Genomic DNA, 17,573 nt, shown 5'->3' on the forward strand with positions numbered 1-17,573 from the left:
AGGAACTCACTCAGTAGACCAGGCTGGCTCAGAACTCAGAGATCTGCCTGCCTCTGCCTCCCTCCCGGGTGCTCGGAATAAAGGCATGTGCCAACGCTGCCTGGCTTTATTATCATTATTTTTCCATTTATTTAGTTATATGTCTATGTACACGTGTGGGGAGGACAGAGGACAGTTTATAGGAGTCAGTCTTGCCTTCCACCCTGTGGGGCCTGGAGATTGACCTCAGGTCTTGAGGCTTGGCAGTAGGTGCCTTTACTGGGTGAACTATAAAATTGCAATTTTTAAGGCCCATACAAGTTTTTTTTTTTTTTTTTTTTTTTTTTTTTTTTTTTAAATCATCTACACTCTCTGAATCTCTATGAAATAGCATAGGATTCTTAAAAAACAAAACAAAACAAAAAACCTTTCAGGCCAGGCAGTGGTGGCACAGGCCTTTAATTCCAGCACTCAGGAGGCAGAGGCAATTGGATCTCTGTGAGTTTGAGGCCAGCCTGGTCTATAAAGGAAGTTCAAGGACAGCCAGGGCTGTTACTCAGAGAAACCCTGTTTTGAAAAAAAAACAAACAAACAGCAACAACAACAACAACAAAAAAAAAACTTTCAGAGAGCCTGGCTTGTTGGTCTATGCCTAATTAATCAGCACTCAGAAGGCAGAGGTGTGTATCTCTGTGAATTCAAGGCCATCCTGGTCTATGTAGTGAGTTACAGGGCATGCAGAGTTAAATAGTGAGATCCTGTCTAAAAAAAATACAAAACAAAACAGATGACTATATGTCCACACTCTCTATAACCTCATTTCCATCTCTCTCTATATACCGAAATATATGTATATTCCTATCTATCTGTCTACCTATAGATAGATAGATGGATATATATTTGAGGTGTTGAGGGTATTTTGCTATTTTAATTTTGTTTCTACTTTAAACACACTACTGGTCATGTTATATTTATGGGTAGATAATATTTTCCAAGATTTTTATTGAAGCACAGTAAAGAAAGGTCTGTTATATATGGACATTGGCATGAATTCAGTTGAGAACCATTAATATAACCAACACTGGCTATGCATGGTGGCACATATCTCATACATATACACTATGCAGAGAGAGAAAAATATTTGAAAATATACAGCCTAATGTTGGAGATGTAGCTCAGTGAAATAATGCTTACCTTGCATATATAAGGCCCTGGATTTGATAATATATATATATGTGTGTATGTGCGTGTGCGTGTGCGTGTGCGTGTGTGTGTGTGTGTGTGTGTGTGTGTGTGTGTGTATACACATATGTAGAAGTATATATTGTTGCTAGAGTTTTCCTGCCTTGCCCACAGTCAGGACAAGTCTTTGTCACCTGCCAGTCCCACAGCCGCTCAGACCCAACCAAGTAAACACAGAGACTTATATTGCTTACAAACTGTATGGCCATGGCAGGCTTCTTGCTAACTGTTCTTATAGCTTAAATTAATCCATTTCCATAAATCTATACCTTGCCACGTGGCTCGTAGCTTACTGGCATCTTCACATGCTGCTTGTCATGGTGGCGGCTGGCAGTGTCTCTCTGCCTCAGCCTTCCGATTCCCAGAATTCTCCTCTCTCCTTGTCCCACCTACTTCCTGCCTGGCACTGGCCAATCAGTGTTTTATTTATTGACCAATCAGAGCAATTTGACATACAGACCATCCCACAACATATATATATATGCATATACACACACACACACACACACATGCACATGTGGGCTAAAACATGTCTACAGTAGAAAATAAAGAAGGCTAGGGATGTAGCTCAGTGGTAGAATCTCTGCAGGCAGAAGGCCCTAGATCAGTCCCCAGCATGACAGCAGCTACAAAAAGAAACCACGAAGTTGTGATATAGTTACACCCATGCACAAGAATTCTAACTGTAAAAGTTGGGACTGAGCTGGGCAGTGGTGGCGCATGCCCTTAATCCCAGCACTCAGGAGGCAGAGGCAGGCGGATCTCTGAGTTCTAGGCCACTGATCTACAGAGGGGGTTCCAGGACAGCCAAAGATACATAGAGAAACCTTGTCTTGAAAAACTTAAAGAAAAAAAAGTTGGACTGTGACAGGTGTATTCTGTTGGCTCCTCAGACATCACAAAGGTTTGCTGTTGACAACAGAAGAACAAAGGAGCTAGAGGTTGAAAAAAAATTTGTTTGTTTTTTAATATATAAATATGAGTTTTTTTGTTGTTTTTTGTTTTTTTGTCTGCATGTATGTATGTGCACCATGTGCATTCCTGGTGCCCAAGAATGCCAGAAAAGGGGCTGGAGAGATGGCTCAGTGGTTAAGAGCACTGGCTGCTCTTCCAAACGTTCTGAGTTCAATTCCCAGCAACCACATGGTGGCTCACAACCATCTGTAATGAGATCTGATGCCCTCTTCTGGTCTGCAGGCAGAATACTGTATACATAATAAATAAATAAATCTTTAAAAAAAAAAAGAAGAAGAAGAAGAAGAAGGCCAGAAAAGGATACCAGATCCCCTGTAATGTGGCTACTGTCATTGAATTCAGGTCCTCTGCTGGAGCAAGTGGTCTTACCTGTTGAGACATCTCTCTAGCTCCTAGATTGATTGCAGCTCTAGTGAGATGGGGAGCCAGTGGAATCTGAGACAAATGAGTGGTATGAGAATCACCTGTAGGAGCATCCGGTAGGAGCATACATGCACGCAGGAACACTTGAGAACAAACACACAGAATGAGTCAGCCGGGAGGTGGGGTATGGCTCAGTGGTAGAATGATTTTTTAGTATTCATGGATTCCATTCCGAGCACACTGATCACACACACACACACACACACACACACACACACACACACACAGAGTGCACGTCTCTTTCACACACACACACACACACTGGATGCTGTGTGCTCACTAAGTTTGGGCAGAAGTTGGGAGACTAGTTGCAAAGTTTTTGCAATAGCCCGAAAGGAAAACGAGAGAGAGAGAGAGAGAGAGAGAGAGAGAGAGAGAGAGAGAGAGAGAGAGACAGAGAGAGACAGAGAGAGACAGAGACAGAGAGACAGAGAGAGAGACAGAGAGACAGAGATACAGAGAGAGACAGACAGACAAACAAACAGACACACAGACAGGAAGCAAGAGGGAGAGAGGAGGAATTCTCCCTCTTCACATAGGGCACCAATCCTATTGAATGGCACCCCGCCCTCCTGACCTCATTAATACCCTGACTCCAGGTGTGGTCACTCTGGGGCTTGGGGCTTGGTGTACAGATGGAAGGGATGTGACTTCTCCAAGGACCCAGCTTGCAAGGGGACAGAGCTGAGATGTCAGCACTGGTCTGACTGGATTCATCCCAGACGTGCACTGTGTGTGTGTGTGTGTGTGTGTGTGTGTGTGTGTGTGTGTGTGTGTGTATGCATATATATATATATATATATATATATATATAGTTGTGGGATGGTCTGTATGTCAAATTGCTCTGATTGGTCAATAAATAAAACACTGATTGGCCAGTGCCAGGCAGGAAGTAGGTGGGACAAGGAGAGAGGAGAATTCTGGGAATTGGAAGGCTGAGGCAGAGAGACACTGCCAGCCGCCACCATGACAAGCAGCATGTGAAGATGCCAGTAAGCTACGAGCCATGTGGCAAGGTATAGATTTATGGAAATGGATTAATTTAAGCTATAAGAACAGTTAGCAAGAAGACTGTCATGGCCATACAGTTTGTAAGCAATATAAGTCTCTGTGTTTACTTGGTTGGGTCTGAGCGGCTGTGGGACTGGCCGGTGAGAGAGATTTGTCCTGACTGTGGGCAAAGCAGGAAAACTCTAGCTATACTCTTTCTCCTGAGTGCTGGGATTAAAGGTGTGTGCCTCCACCACCCGGCTGTCCATGGTCTTTTATTGTTGTTACTTAGGTGTTGTGGGGGTTTTTCTGGATGTGTCTATGCACTAGGTTTGCCTGATGCCCACTAAGGCCTAAGGAGGGTGGGTGTTGGATCCCCTGGAACTGTTCTTTTTTTTTTTGCTTTTTTGAGACAGGGTTTCTCTGTGTAGCTCTGACTGTCCTGGAACTCACTCTGTAGACCAGGCTGTCCTGGAACTCACTCTGTAGACCAGGCTGGCCTCGAACTCACAGAGATCCGCCTGCCTCTCCCGAGTGCTGGGATCAAAGGTGTTCACCACCACCGCCTGGCAACAGCCAGTGTTCTTAATTGCTGAGCCGTCCCTCCAGCTCTGTGTTTTTATTAAGAAAGGGTTTAGCATTTGCTTAGTGACAAACAAAAGGGAGCCCAGGGCCTCAGATCTGTATAAACACACAGCTGTACTTTATATTCTCCTCAGTTGTTGGAGCCAAGCAATTACTATTTTAATAAAACAAAGATGTAGCCGGGCAGTGGTGGCACACACCTCTAATCCAGCTGGGAGGCCAGCCTGGTCTACAGAGTGAGTTCCAGGACAGCCTGGTCTATAGAGTGAGTTCCAGGACAGCCTGGTCTACAAAGTGAATTCCAGGACAGCCTGGTCTACAGAGTGAGTTCCAGGACAGCCTGGTCTACAGAGTGAGTTCCAGGACAGCCAGGGCTACATAGAGAAACCCTGTCTTGGAAGAAAAGAAAAAGAAAAGAAAAGAAAAAAAAAAGAGTTCCTCATTTGAAAAATATTTAAATGATTTTGGGGTAGGGTCATAGCTCAGTGATTAAGCCCTTACCTTGTAAGGCCTGGGCACTGAAGGAAAAAAATTGAATAAATAGGTCAGAGAGGGGCTGAGAGATAAGAAAGTTAGTAAAGTGTTTTCTGAGAAAGCATGATCCTCAGAAAGTTGATCCTCAGAACCCACGTGCTGGTGTGGCAGCTTGGGTTTGTAATCTCAATGCAAGAAGATAGAGACAGCTCCCTGGAGCTCTCTGGCTAGCTAACTTAGTCTAACCTAGTCTAGGCAGTGAGCACTAGGTCCCAGTGAGAGAGACTCTGCCTCAAAAAACAAGCTGGACCACTCCTAAAGAACTACACCCAAGGTCAAGCCCTGGCCTCCTCATGCATGAGCATGTGCACACATGTGCCTCCTCCCACCATGAACGGGTGGCCACACACACTGCTAAGAGGGCTTCTACATTAGAGATGTAAATACTCTCTGTTTGAGGAGATGGGTCTTAATGCATCTTCCTGAGCATGAGCTGGGCTGAAGGATTGAATCAGGCATGGAAAGAAAAAGAAAACAGTATCTTTACAGTGGAAAAATCATCAAGGGTGAGGTTATAAGCAGAGGGGCCTTTATCAAGGGTTACTTTGGTTGGAATCCCCCCCCCCCAAGGGTTTCTCTGTGTAGTTTTGGTGCCTGTCCTGGATCTCTCACTGTAGACCAGGCTTGGCCTCAAACTCACAGAGATCCACCTGGCTCTGCCTCCCAAATTCTGGGATTAAAGGCGTGTGCTGCCGCCGCCGCCGCCGCCGCCGCCGCCGCCACCACCCAGGGTTACTTTGGTAATACAAAATAAAATGGCAACGACAACAGAGCTATCCTCTTTTTCATTATTTATTTATTTATTTATTTATTTATTTATTTATTTATTTTTGGGACAGGGTCTCACCGTGTACCTCTGGCTGAACTGGACCTTGCTATATAGACAATGCCTTGAATTCACAAAGATCCTCCTGCCTCTGCCTCCCGTGCTGGGATTAAAGGTGTTCACCATTACTCCCAGGAAGATTTAAAAAAAAAATTATTATTATGGGGGCTGGTGAGATGGCTCAGAGGTTAAGAGCACCGACTGCTCTTCCAGAGGTCCTGAATTCAATTCCTAGCAACCACATGGTGGCTCACAGCCACTTATAATGAGATCTGGTGCCCTCTTCTGGCCTGCAGGGACACATGCAAGCAGAATACTGTATACATAATAAATAAATTAAAAAAAAATTATTATTATGGATATATATATATCTTTTCCATGAGTGTTTGTATGTCCTCAGAGGCCAGAAGAGAATTTAGATGCCCTGCAACTGGAGATACAGACAGTTGGGAGCTGCCTGATGTAGGGGCTAAGAACTGAACTTGCCTGGGTCCAGCCTCAGTTAGGGTTCAGGTCCTGAAACAGGGAAGGGGTGTGATCATTATAAAAGCCCAATTGTTCCCCTTTATACTTCCCCAAATACACTTTCCCACCCCCTACATAACCTTATTCTAGACACAGAGTTCAGCATTTTTTGCAGGCTTAACTAAGTATCAAGCCAGACACATCCTGCTCTGCATCACTCATGTCAGCTGGCAGCACTTGTGGTTACAAAGTTAAAAAGTAATAGACATGGGTACAATGCTTTAAGGACAACAATATTCAAACCCAGACAATTCTTTCATGTCTGTAACATATGCTTTCATACAGTTCCCTTTTCTACAAGAGGTCCCATGTCTCAGTCTCTCTGTAGAAGGCAGACTTTGGTAAGGCACTCTTCCCATCCCACTATACTGTACTTCTTCCACCAATATAAATTCCTGTGTATGGTAAAGATGGATCTATCCATCCTATATTTTGTATTTTCCCCCATTGGATCATACCAGATCCTACCATTGATTCTATATGCTTGGCGTCCAGGGAAGTTTCCCTAAACAGTTGGCACTATGTGTATTCCTGAGGCTTTTTTTTTCCTATTCTCTGTATGCCTTACTTTCCCTTCCAGAACTGAGACATGGTTAATGTTCTAAGTGTTGTTTTCTCATATGTACCTATTACTTCCTACCATTCACTGAGTCTCTTTCTCCACAAGGTGGTTCTGTCTACCTTTTCTTTTCCTTTTTTTTTTTTCTTTTTTGGTTTTTTGAGACAGGGTTTCTCTGTGTAGCTTTGGTGCCTGTCCTGGAACTCACTCTGTAGCCCAGGCTGGCCTCGAACTCACAGAGATCCGCCTGCCTCTGCCTCCTGAGTGCCGGGATTACAGGCGTGCACCACCATCATCACCCCCCCCCCCCCCCGTTGTCTACCTTTTCCTTAGGACAATTATGAAAGCAAGACCTGTTAATTTTAACTGCCTCAATTGAGTCAGAAAAGTTCCCAGGATTAGGAGTTGTAGTAATTCTAGATAAGAAATTTGAGAAGCATTAGCCCCCTGCTGATGTTAAGGGGAAAATATTCAAGAAAGAACAGAATTTCTGGGGGAAATTACAGCTGTTGCATGCGTGAGTGATGAAGTGAAGTTCAAAACCATCAATGGAATCAGCAATCTAACGAGATCGAAAAGAGCCTGCAAGCTGCATGCATTGAGCAAAGTCCTGCGCTGCCCTGTGGTCCACTGGTCCTTGCCAAGCGAGAGACCATCCCCACCGGCTTTGCCTCCCTGGAGGAGATCCACTGGACAGGCATTCATGTGCTGATCCGAGACCAGGCTGCAGGGCTCTTGACATGAACTGGCACCTTCTAGAAGAGCAGCAAATGCTCTTCACCACTGCATCATCTCTCCGGTCCATAAGGCCTATTTTTTTGTAAAAATTATCTACTTCCTTCAATCCTTTCTCCTTCCCATTGCAGAGCTAGAAGAACCCAGGGCTTTGAACATGAGTATTCTATTGAATTACACCCCAGCTCCCCCAGCCCCACCCCCTCCCAGTTCTATTTGGACAAGCTGAAAGTCAGTCTCAATGAACCTTGGAGCAGCTAGACATTGGCATATGACTGATGAATCTTACCCTGATTCCCCATCACCCCCACCCCAACACAGCCAAATGCTGCTTGGGGAGGGTTGGCACATTTAATAAGTGAAACCAAGAACGCTGTTAAATATCTTGCAGTGACTCCTACAATGAAGTATTGTCTGTCTCAAGTCAATACATGTGCTATCTTTGCTTCCTCTGTGCCCTACACTCATTTTTATATGTGATGACTGATAACTGCAGATTTCCCATCATTAATGGAACCTTCTTACCAACCACTGCCATGACAGTGTCACCCATCATTACCCTTAAGCGAAACAAAGGTATGGCCGAGAATGGTGTCGCACGCCTTCAATCCCAGCACTCGGGAGGCAGAGGCAGAGGCAGAGGCAGGTGGATCTCTGCGTTCAAGTTCATTCTGGTCTTCAGAACGAATTTCAGGACAGCCACGGCTACAGAGAAACCCTGTCTCAAAAAACAAAAACAAAAACAAAACCAGAAAAGATACAGTTCTTGTCACGCAATTGCTGGTGAAGGCAGGACTTGAAACATTTGCAAGCAATCACCCTTGAACAGTAGATGGCACTCTCCTCCCCTAAACTAAATGAGTTATGAATGAACTTTTCCTAACCCCAGAGCAAGAACCATAGTAATGAATACTAGCCAGCCCTAATTTCTGCCCAGATTGTTTATATTCCTCCTCTCTTCTTCGTTCCCTGTCTAGTCCATATGTCCCCATATGTTTCTTGTAGTGTTATGTTAATACAGTCGACTCTGGTATTGTGTCCTAACCAGTTCAGCATATTGCCATCAGCATCACTTTCCATTACACAAAGATAGTCAATGCTTGCCTTTAAAATGATGTCACAAGGCCTGGGATGGCATGAAGGATTCTCTGAGAAAGCAATGGGATGAGCAGAAGGATCAAAGCAGCCATCAGGATTAGGAAATACTAGTGGGCTGACGTGGGAGAGACAGCCTCAGAGCCTGGACCCTCCTGCCGTTACCAAAAGGCTTTCAAGGTGCTAGCATTAGCGCTGTGCTTGCACATTGTTAGTGTGACTAGACAATAAAGAATCTGAGTAAAAGGGAAAGGAGAATCCACCACATCTCACCTTGAAGGAGATGGGAGAGAATAGTCAGCCAGCCATGCCTGGGAGTACCTTGCCTGTTGATTCGCCCCCACCCCGGATCAGAAATACACAGAAAACACTGCTGTACTGAACACATGCAGATGTTTCCCTCGTCCTTATTCTCTGAACAATGCAGTATAACAACTATTTACATACTATGTACATTGCATTAGATAGTATAAGCAGTCTAGAGATAATTTAAAATACATGGGAGGATCTATGAAGAATATGCCACCTCAAAAGTGATTAAGTGCCACTCCACTAAGAGGGGGAAAAAAAGAAAGAAAAAGGAAAACAGCTTGATTTTTTTTTGTTTGTTTTTGTTTTTTGGTCTCACAGGCTTCCATTGTGTGATTCTTCAACACTACAGTGTCAGATTTAAATTCTCTACCTCGAAGGGTAGTGATGGCACACGCCTTTAATTCCAGCACTTGGGAGACAGAGGCAGGTAGATCTCTGAGTTCTGAAGCCAGCATGGCTTATAGAGTGAGTTCTGGGACAGCCAGGACTACCCAGAGAAATCCCATCCTAAAAAAAACAAAAACAAAAACAAATTCTCTACCTCAAGGAATTTGGTTCAGCTTTAATTAGCTGCTGTAAGTATTTCTGAGCCAACTTTGGAAAGCATTTATCTAGAAAATATTATTTTTTTTAACCAAAATATAAGCTAGATCCTAGCAGGCTGGATCACATTCCCTGAACTCTAAACTCAGTTGGGCCATCTGGACAACTTTAGCCACAGCCTATTCTTATTACATTGCTTAGTGACTTATTGATTATAATTTAAAAAATACTATATCATTGAGGCCTGCCTAGTCTACATTGCCCAATGTAAGCTCTTTGAGTAGATGTGGGTCACCGCATCTCACAAGCACACACACACATATACATATCTAGGAATATATATTCAAGAACCAGCGATGCTCACAGATTATTCTCCTATGGGCAACGGATGCAGCTTTTTTTTTTTCATTTTTAGAAAAACAAGCTTAAAAAAAATGAATACCAGACAAATGAAAACCAGACTTCAGCAGTTACATGCTGCTTCCTGAGTAACTAAAGAATGTGCTTCTTGTGGTTAAAATGAGAGATCTGTTTAATATGGATGAAATGCCAACACCCAAGGCATTTTTATTGACATTTCACTGTGACTTTTTGAACTTAGGAGTGCTGACACGAAAACCCATTCTTTCTGCTCTGGGAAGCCTGCAGTAGGTTTGCAGAGCCCGAGTGCAAGAGGTAGTAACAGCCGATGACAGTCTCTCTCTCTCTCTCCTCTCTCTCTCTCTCTCTCTCTCTCTCTCTCTCTCTCTCTCTCTCTCTCTCTCTCTCTCTCTCTCTCTCTCTCTGTGTGTGTGTGTGTGTGTGTGTACTTTGTTTTCACCCACACTGCTGGATGATTCCGTCTCGAGAATATGTTAGAAAAACACATTCTCAAAACTATCACTTCTCTTGCTCAGGCCTTGTTACCCTGTCAGAGAGAAAAACGTTCGCAATGGGCATTTGTAAAGACACCCCCCACCCCGGCCCCCAAAGTCAAGCGACACTTGTGCACTTTGGAAACAGAGCGTTTCCAGAGCAACTAAGCAGAGAGCCCTGTGGCACCCCGGGTACATTTGAAAACAGATCTCAGTGTTTTAGGGGTCCAGGATAGCCCCTCTTTGCGATCCTCCCTGGCGCTCGCTGCTCTGGGTTCCGGGACAGCCCTGGCGTCTGGCAGCAGACAAGGAGAGACATGCTGTTTTGTTTAAATCCTCCACATTCTTTGCCATTTCCCCATTGGCCGGATGGGGCTACCCTCCCCGCCGCGGCCGCTGCTGATGTCAGCCTGGTCTCGCTCGCTCCTCCCGCACCCACCTCCCGGCCCCAGGCACACTGCAGCTCCGCGCGGTCTCTCCAGACGCGGCGAGGTAGCTGCAAACTCACGGGCACGCACGGCGCTCGCAGAGCCGAGGGACTCGGGGGAGGGGACGCGCGCAAGGCGCTGGCAGCCACCCTCCGAGGTTGGAGACACCCGGGGCCCAGAGCAGGGGAGAGCCCTGGCGGCCACGGCTTCCCTTTTCTTTCCCAGCTGAGCTCTGAAGAGACTCGGGGACTAGCCCTAAAAAAGAGCAGGAAATCTTGTTTACCGCCCGGGGAGAGGAGACCAGCGAGCCTTTGTTTGGAAAGTCAGCATCGCCGGCTCCCGCGGCAATGTGTTCCTGGTGACATTAGCCCAGGGTAGACGGGTCGGAGGAAAAGGGGGCTCGCAAGGTTCAGCTCTGCTTTCGGACGAGGATCGAGAGGGTGACTTTTGTGCATTTGTTTGAATTTGTGGAAATCTTTCCCCCTTTTCTCTTGCCCGCTGCCGGGCATGTCCTGATCTGGTGGCCGCGCCTACCAGCCCGGGGCTGTCGATCGGAGCTGTCTCCCGCGGGTCTCCCTCCCTCAGTCCCTGACTTTGCAATACCGGGAGGGCTGATCTCCTCGAGGAAGGAGGCGGGGGAGTCACAGACACCGGGATTCGAAGCTTGACATGCTCCGGGGCGGACCGGAGGCAGCCAGGAGCTGAGCGCACCGCCGGGACTGCTTCGCCTGCCGGCTCCCAGTGCCCTTGCCTTCCGCTGGGCGCCAACCTTGCTCTTCTGTTGGGACGCCCCCTTCTTCCCCGCGGTCCGCGGCCGGCAGGACCATGCTGCTGAAGGAGTACCGAATCTGTATGCCGCTCACCGTGGACGAGGTAGGCACCGCGCCGGGCCTCGCCCGCCCCTGGTCTCCAGCCGCCACCACTCGGCCGGCGGGTCCACTGCGTGCGGCTGGGAAATCCGGGTGCTACCCTGGCGCCCAAACCTAGAGGCTGGAGGGGAGGAGGCAGGGTATTCGCTGTTTCTACTCATCATCCCGACGGGGGAAAGGTGGCGTGGGGGTGAGGTAGGGGAGTCCAGGTGGGCTCTTCAGGGACATCTAGAATCAGATTACTGAGGACCACAATGCGTCACAGGGAGCTGCTGCGCCCCCTCCCTCCAATTAAGCAAATGCACAGAGAGAGTCCAACAAGAGCCCAAGCATGCTTTGCAGCCGTGGTGGTACCTATTGCCCCATGCCCCTTTTACAAGGTAGGCTTGCAGGGACAAATCCCGCGCGGGTGGGATCTGCAGACCAGAGTCCCGCCCGGGGGCACGTCGGAGGCCAGGAGAAATCCGTCTAGACCCCCGATTTCTTGTCGCCCCGGGTCTGGGCGCTGGCTCCTGCCCAGCCGAAGCATCCAGGCTCCCTCCGGGACCTGGCTTGTCCTTTGCTGACCGCCTGGCTCGGAAACTTTCTGCGTGTCTCGTTCCTTCCACGGCGGGGAGCGTGGTCGGAGGAAGAGCCCCAGTGGTGGGGCTTGTGGCGTGGCCACAGGAGGGCGCTCCAGCACGCTGGGCCAGGCTCTGGGTGTCCGGGCTACAGGGTGGGGGGCTCTCCGCTCAAGGGCTCGGCCTCGGCGCGCAGGTCAGCTTGCATTCTTCTGATCCCCCCCCCTCGGCCCCCCCTCCCCCCGCAATAGCGAGCTCCGCCATTCAGGAAACGGTGACTCAGTAAGGGTCACTCTGGCCCGGGCTTCCCTTTCGTTCCCCTTTCTCCTCTCCACCTTTTTGGATATTTCACAAATGCTTTGAGTCTGTCCAGGGACTCACAGCGAGAACATGAAGCCAATCAAGGCAATTTGAAACAGACTCGTGTGGGTTGGTGTGGCAACAAATGAAATCAGCGATCCACAACGTATTTGTATTTAAATCCGGTGCATTTAATCTATCAGACATGTGATCCACTCACTACTTTGTGAAAGAGCCTTGTGCTTTTGTGTTACTCAGGCTACGGCTGGCTCCCAGAGGCATGGCAGTGGGGGGGCGGGGGGAGGGGAGAACCAATCTTCCTTTAGCATCTGGCGCCAGTGTTAAGGTGAGACCCTAGGACAATCCAAGGCAAGATCAAAGTAGCCTGAAGTTTACAAAACGACACTGGACCCTGGCTGCCAAAGAGGGAGAGCTCAGCCATGCCCCCGCCCCCAGCCTTATCAACAAGCTTTGGAGTTTGCATGCATTTCAGGAGTGGCAGCCTTTTGAGCTGGGTTTTAAATGGTGGAAGCCGGGTGGTTGGGTGCCTCCTAACCTTATTAATGGAGGAGCAGCATACAGCTTTGTGGAGAATGAAGAAAGGCAAATGAATGGGATTGAACACACACACACACACACACACACACACACACACACACTCCCTCCCTCCCTGGTGCTGGTGTTGGGTGGACAGGCTGTCTTCCACCTCCGGAGCTGGTGAACAGGACCAGGGCGACAACTTGGAGGTGTATGCATGCTTCCACTCAGTCTCCTGCAATGACTCTGGAGTGTGGGTTCTCAGGCAATGATGATATTTTGTGAAATATTCAGACTGTCAGAGATAATCAAGAAAAGAATCAGTTCTAGAATCTTCTTTTATGGAACTCACTGTCTAGACCAGACTGGCCTCAAACTCCCAGAGATCTGTGTCTGCTGGGATTAGAGATGTATGGCATCCCCACCCAGACTTTCTTTCCTGCTAACGTGCATCTCTTTATCTTGGTTGGCATTCTTCTGGTGTTTTCTTAAGCACTTGGGCAGAGCCTTTTCTCCCACATTTGTTTGTTTACAATTGAGTGGCATAGGTGGATGGCCTTTTCTTCCTTCTTTCCTTCCTCCCTTTCTCCTTCCTTCCCTCCCTTCCTTCCTTGAGACAGTGTTCCTCTGTAGATTAGCCTGGCCTCAAGACTCAGAGAGTCACCTGACTCAGCTTCTCAAGTGCTGGATTAAAGGCATGCACTGCCACACCTGGCTAGGATGCCCTTAACCAGCCAAGTAAGCTAGACTACCTGTAGGATAATTATAAATTATTTCACGTGTAGCTCATTTAGACTAAAGTAAATATGGTTCAGTTTCTGTGAGGTCATATTTTGATTTCTTAAACTTTTTTATTTTATTTTATTCTCTTTGCAGTACTGGGGATTGAAAACAAACCTGAGTATGGCAGGCAGGCATCCTGCCTCTGAGCTACATTCCTAGCCTGAGGTCACGGTGTGGAATTGTTCTCTATTTTGTCAGAGATGTAAATGGGGGCAGTTTAGATAGGAAGTCTCAAACAGAAAGAATTCAGATTAACCAAATAAATCACTTGATGGGTAAGGAAAGTAGACTTAGCTGGCCAGATGGCAGACACTTAAGAGTCCAAACTGGGGAGCGCCCACAGTCTCCACCATCCCATGGTGGTGCCCCGCTGGCCTTCACACTCAGCACTGCGAAGGAACTTGAGTGTCTGGCTGGCCGCAGAAGATGGCTTACTGCAAACGAAATACTCTGGTAACTGAACTGTGGCTTCAACTTCTGGCTCCTTTGGACTTGATGCAACCTGTGTGGACCTTCCGCGGCTTGTTCCCGATTAACTTCAGCTGTTCATTAGCTGCACAAGCTGTGGTTTTGCCAAGGAAAGCAAATGCCTGGGATTTGGAGAGTCAGTGTCTAGTCTTTGTCCCCTTTCCTTATCCCCTGACCCCACTTGACCTCAGGCTGCTGGTGGGGAGTTAGGGGTTACCAGGTATAGGTGTTGTGGCTGGGGCTAGTAACCCCAGCACTTGGGAGACGGAGGCAAAGAGACTGGGGAGAGTTTGGAGAGTTTAAAGTCATCCTCAGCTGTATAATAAGTTTGAAGTCAGTGATGAACCTCTGTCCTTGCTCCCCCCCCACCAAAAAGAAAGGTTAAATGCTGTTGTTCCTGGCCACACCACTAGTTAATAGCAGATTGAGGAGGAACACGCTGGTAATGTCATTATTTGTTTTTCCTTACCCTGCTCTCTGCAGTGTTTAATCCAGGAAAAGGAAAATCATTTCTTGAAAACATAAAGTCAGCACTCTCATCGAAATAAAAAACCTGGGGCCGTTGAAATGTTACAGATAGTATTGACTTCTACTCCCGGTCCAGTCTTGTTTTAACACATAAAATGTTCCTCAGTTCCAGGAAAGAGAACAGCTCTGAGAGACTGTGAAAACAAAGCTGAGCTCCAGTCTAGAGCAGGGTTAATGGTGTGTTTATGTGTATTTCAGTGGGAGAAAGCTGGCCTAGCAAGATTGAAACCCTGGGCTTGTCCCCAGTGTTTTACACACACACACACACACACACACACACACACACACACACACACACACAGAGAGAGAGAGAGAGAGAGAGAGAGAGAGAGAGAGAGAGAGAGAGAGAGAGAGAGAGATCCAGAATAAGGAATTTAGGAAGTAAGATTCCATGGATTCATTGTGATTGTGTATGTGCTGGTGGTATGCATGTTGAAGCCAGAGGACAACCTTGGGTGTCCTTCCTCAGACCTCAGCTCATCTTTTATTTATTTTTTGTCTAGGCCCCTTTCACTGGCCTAGAACCACTTGCCAAGTCAGCTAGGCTGGCAGGCCAGCGAGCCCCAGCGATCTGCCTCCCCAGTGTTGGGATTACAAGCAAGTCACCATGTTGTCCTTTTCCTCCTCCTCTTCCTCCTCCCCCACCAAGGGTGTGGAGATTGGACTCAGCACTTCACCACATGACTGACAGAACTCTCCCTAGCCCTCCATGATCAAGCAAAAATTACATTTATTTATTTGTGCATGTGTATGCTTGGAGGTTAGGATAACTTGTAAGAGTGGGTTCTCTCCTTATCCCAAGTGGGTCCTGGGAATAGAGCTCAGGTCACCAGGCTTGGTGGCAAAGTACCTTTACTGGATGAGACAAAACCAGGACAAAAAAACAAACCCCCAAAACAAACCAAACAAAAAAACTTCACTGGCGTTAAATGCAGCCATCTTTGAACTAAACGTAAGCCTGGTGGGAAGTTATTGACTAGAGTCGGGGTGGGGCTGACAGCTGCTGTAATGAGGAAGATGTCTTCATCTAAATCATCTAGATTCTGGAATTTTAGACTTGGAAGTGCTACGTCTTAGCGGCCTCTGTAGCCATGCCATTTGGTTTCCCAGATGACTCCAGGCCTGTAGAGGGCTCATCCAGTTGCCTGTCTCTTTGCTAAGGTGGGATTGGGGTTGGAACAAGGCTGCTGATTTCTGGTATGAATGTTTTTCACTGGAGGCCATAAGGGCTGCGGTCTCTCTCTCTCTCTCTCTCTCTCTCTCTCTCTCTCTCTCTCTCTGTTGCTAGCGTATGTTATCCCCAAGCCCCATGTAGCTATATAACACGTACACGGGGCCTTCCCTAGTTGAAGGTAGCTTGGAGACTCAGACCTTGTATCTACCCAGGGGACACAGAAGTATAGTCCCTTTTAGAACCTACTGGAAGTGTGTCTAGGGCGGAAGAGTGTTTGCTTGGCATTCATGAAGCCCTATGATAAGTCCCTAGCACCTAAAAACAACAAACAAACAAACAAAAACCATTACCTCAGTGTGATGGTGCATGCCTATAATCCTAGCAACAGGCAGACTGAGACTGGAGAATTAAGAGTTCCAGGCCATGGACCTGAGAGATGGCTCAGCAGTTAAGAGCAGTTAAGAGCACTTGTTGCTCTACAGAGGAGTCAGGTTTCATTCCCAGCACCCATATGGTTTCTCACAATCATCTATAACTCCAATACCATGACATCCATCAATGCCTTCCACTAGCCTCCGAGGGCACCAGACACACAGGTCATATACATGCATACATACATGTGGCAAAAAACTCAATACACATTAAAAAAAAAAGTTCATTTCAGCCTGGACTACTTGGTGAGACTGTCTAAATAAATAAATGAATAAATAAGCAAATAAAAAGATAAGTATTGCTGGGCACACGCCTTTAATCCCAGCACTTGGGAGGCAGAGACAGGTGAATCTCTGTGAGTTCAAGGCCAGCCTGGTCTATAGAGTGAGTTCCAGGACAGCCAAGGCTACACACACACACACACACACACACACACACACACACACACAACTTGAAAAAAAAAAAAAGATAAGTATCCCTCAGAGAATAAGCCCATCCTAAGAGAATGTAAGGTAGGTATCTTAGTTTTTGCTTTTAAAATAAAACAATAAACTATTTAAAACTATTTTTCTTTAAAAAAAAAAATAATCCTGGCTGCCCTCACATTAATGAGTGTTCAGGTAGGCATTTATTTGTGGTCTTTAGGGATTTGCTGCACAACGAAGAAAAACAGAAACATCTTGTCTCCTCATCAAGGAAAGAGGCAGATAGAAAAAGGGAGAGTGACAGCCGAGCACACAGGATGTCATTCTGTGCTCTGCTCTGGTGGACAGCCAGCCTCTACCCAGCATCCTCTAGCCCCAGGAGAGCTCCCCTACCGATGTTTCTGAGAACAGACTTGGGAGCTGGGTGTGCCCCCCGCCCAAGGGTGCAGATGGAGATGCTAGGTTGCAGGTCAGCTCCTCTCTCTCCTCCTCCCTCTCCACTGGAAACTGACAGAGTGCGTCTGCAAGCACCCTGCAGACCTCTGAAGGAAAGGGTTTGAAGGCTGATGCTGTCATCTGCTTTGTGTAGTGTACAAAGTGGTACCCTAGACTTCGAAGGCTAAAGACTCCTCAGAGGATGGAACACATCCTTTTTTTTTTTTTTTTTTTTTTAATCTTTTAAGTTTTCTGATTGTTCCCAGTTGAGAGGACCCAGGCTAGGACCACAAGTCTGATTTCCAAGTGATCTAAGCGGCTTCCTTTGCCAATGTCACTCACAGACAGTGGACGGTGTTCCCGAAGCCACCCTGCTTTCATGCAGAGCTCTGGACTCGCTCCTGAGTGGCATGGAGGGTTAATGGATAAGTGTAAGCTCTCACTACTAATGGAAGAG

General features: G+C 47.0%; 1 protein-coding gene across 2 annotated transcripts in view; it reads left to right on the forward strand.

Moving 5' to 3' along the window:
• Window positions 1–10,596: 10,596 nt before the first annotated feature.
• Window positions 10,597–17,573, forward strand: part of Pitpnc1 (phosphatidylinositol transfer protein cytoplasmic 1) — a 284,159-nt gene continuing 277,182 nt past the window's right edge. The window contains exon 1 of one of the 2 annotated variants that reach the window (XM_028865230.2): window positions 10,597–11,478. In XM_028865230.2, coding sequence (XP_028721063.1) covers window positions 11,431–11,478 — 48 coding nt within the window. In that variant the 5' untranslated portion in view covers window positions 10,597–11,430. The remainder of the gene's footprint in view (window positions 11,479–17,573) is intronic. The other variant, XM_028865225.2, reaches the window with a different exon arrangement.

The sequence above is a fragment of the Peromyscus leucopus genome, chromosome 8b (genome assembly GCF_004664715.2).
Source record: "Peromyscus leucopus breed LL Stock chromosome 8b, UCI_PerLeu_2.1, whole genome shotgun sequence".
Taxonomy (NCBI): domain Eukaryota; kingdom Metazoa; phylum Chordata; class Mammalia; order Rodentia; family Cricetidae; genus Peromyscus; species Peromyscus leucopus.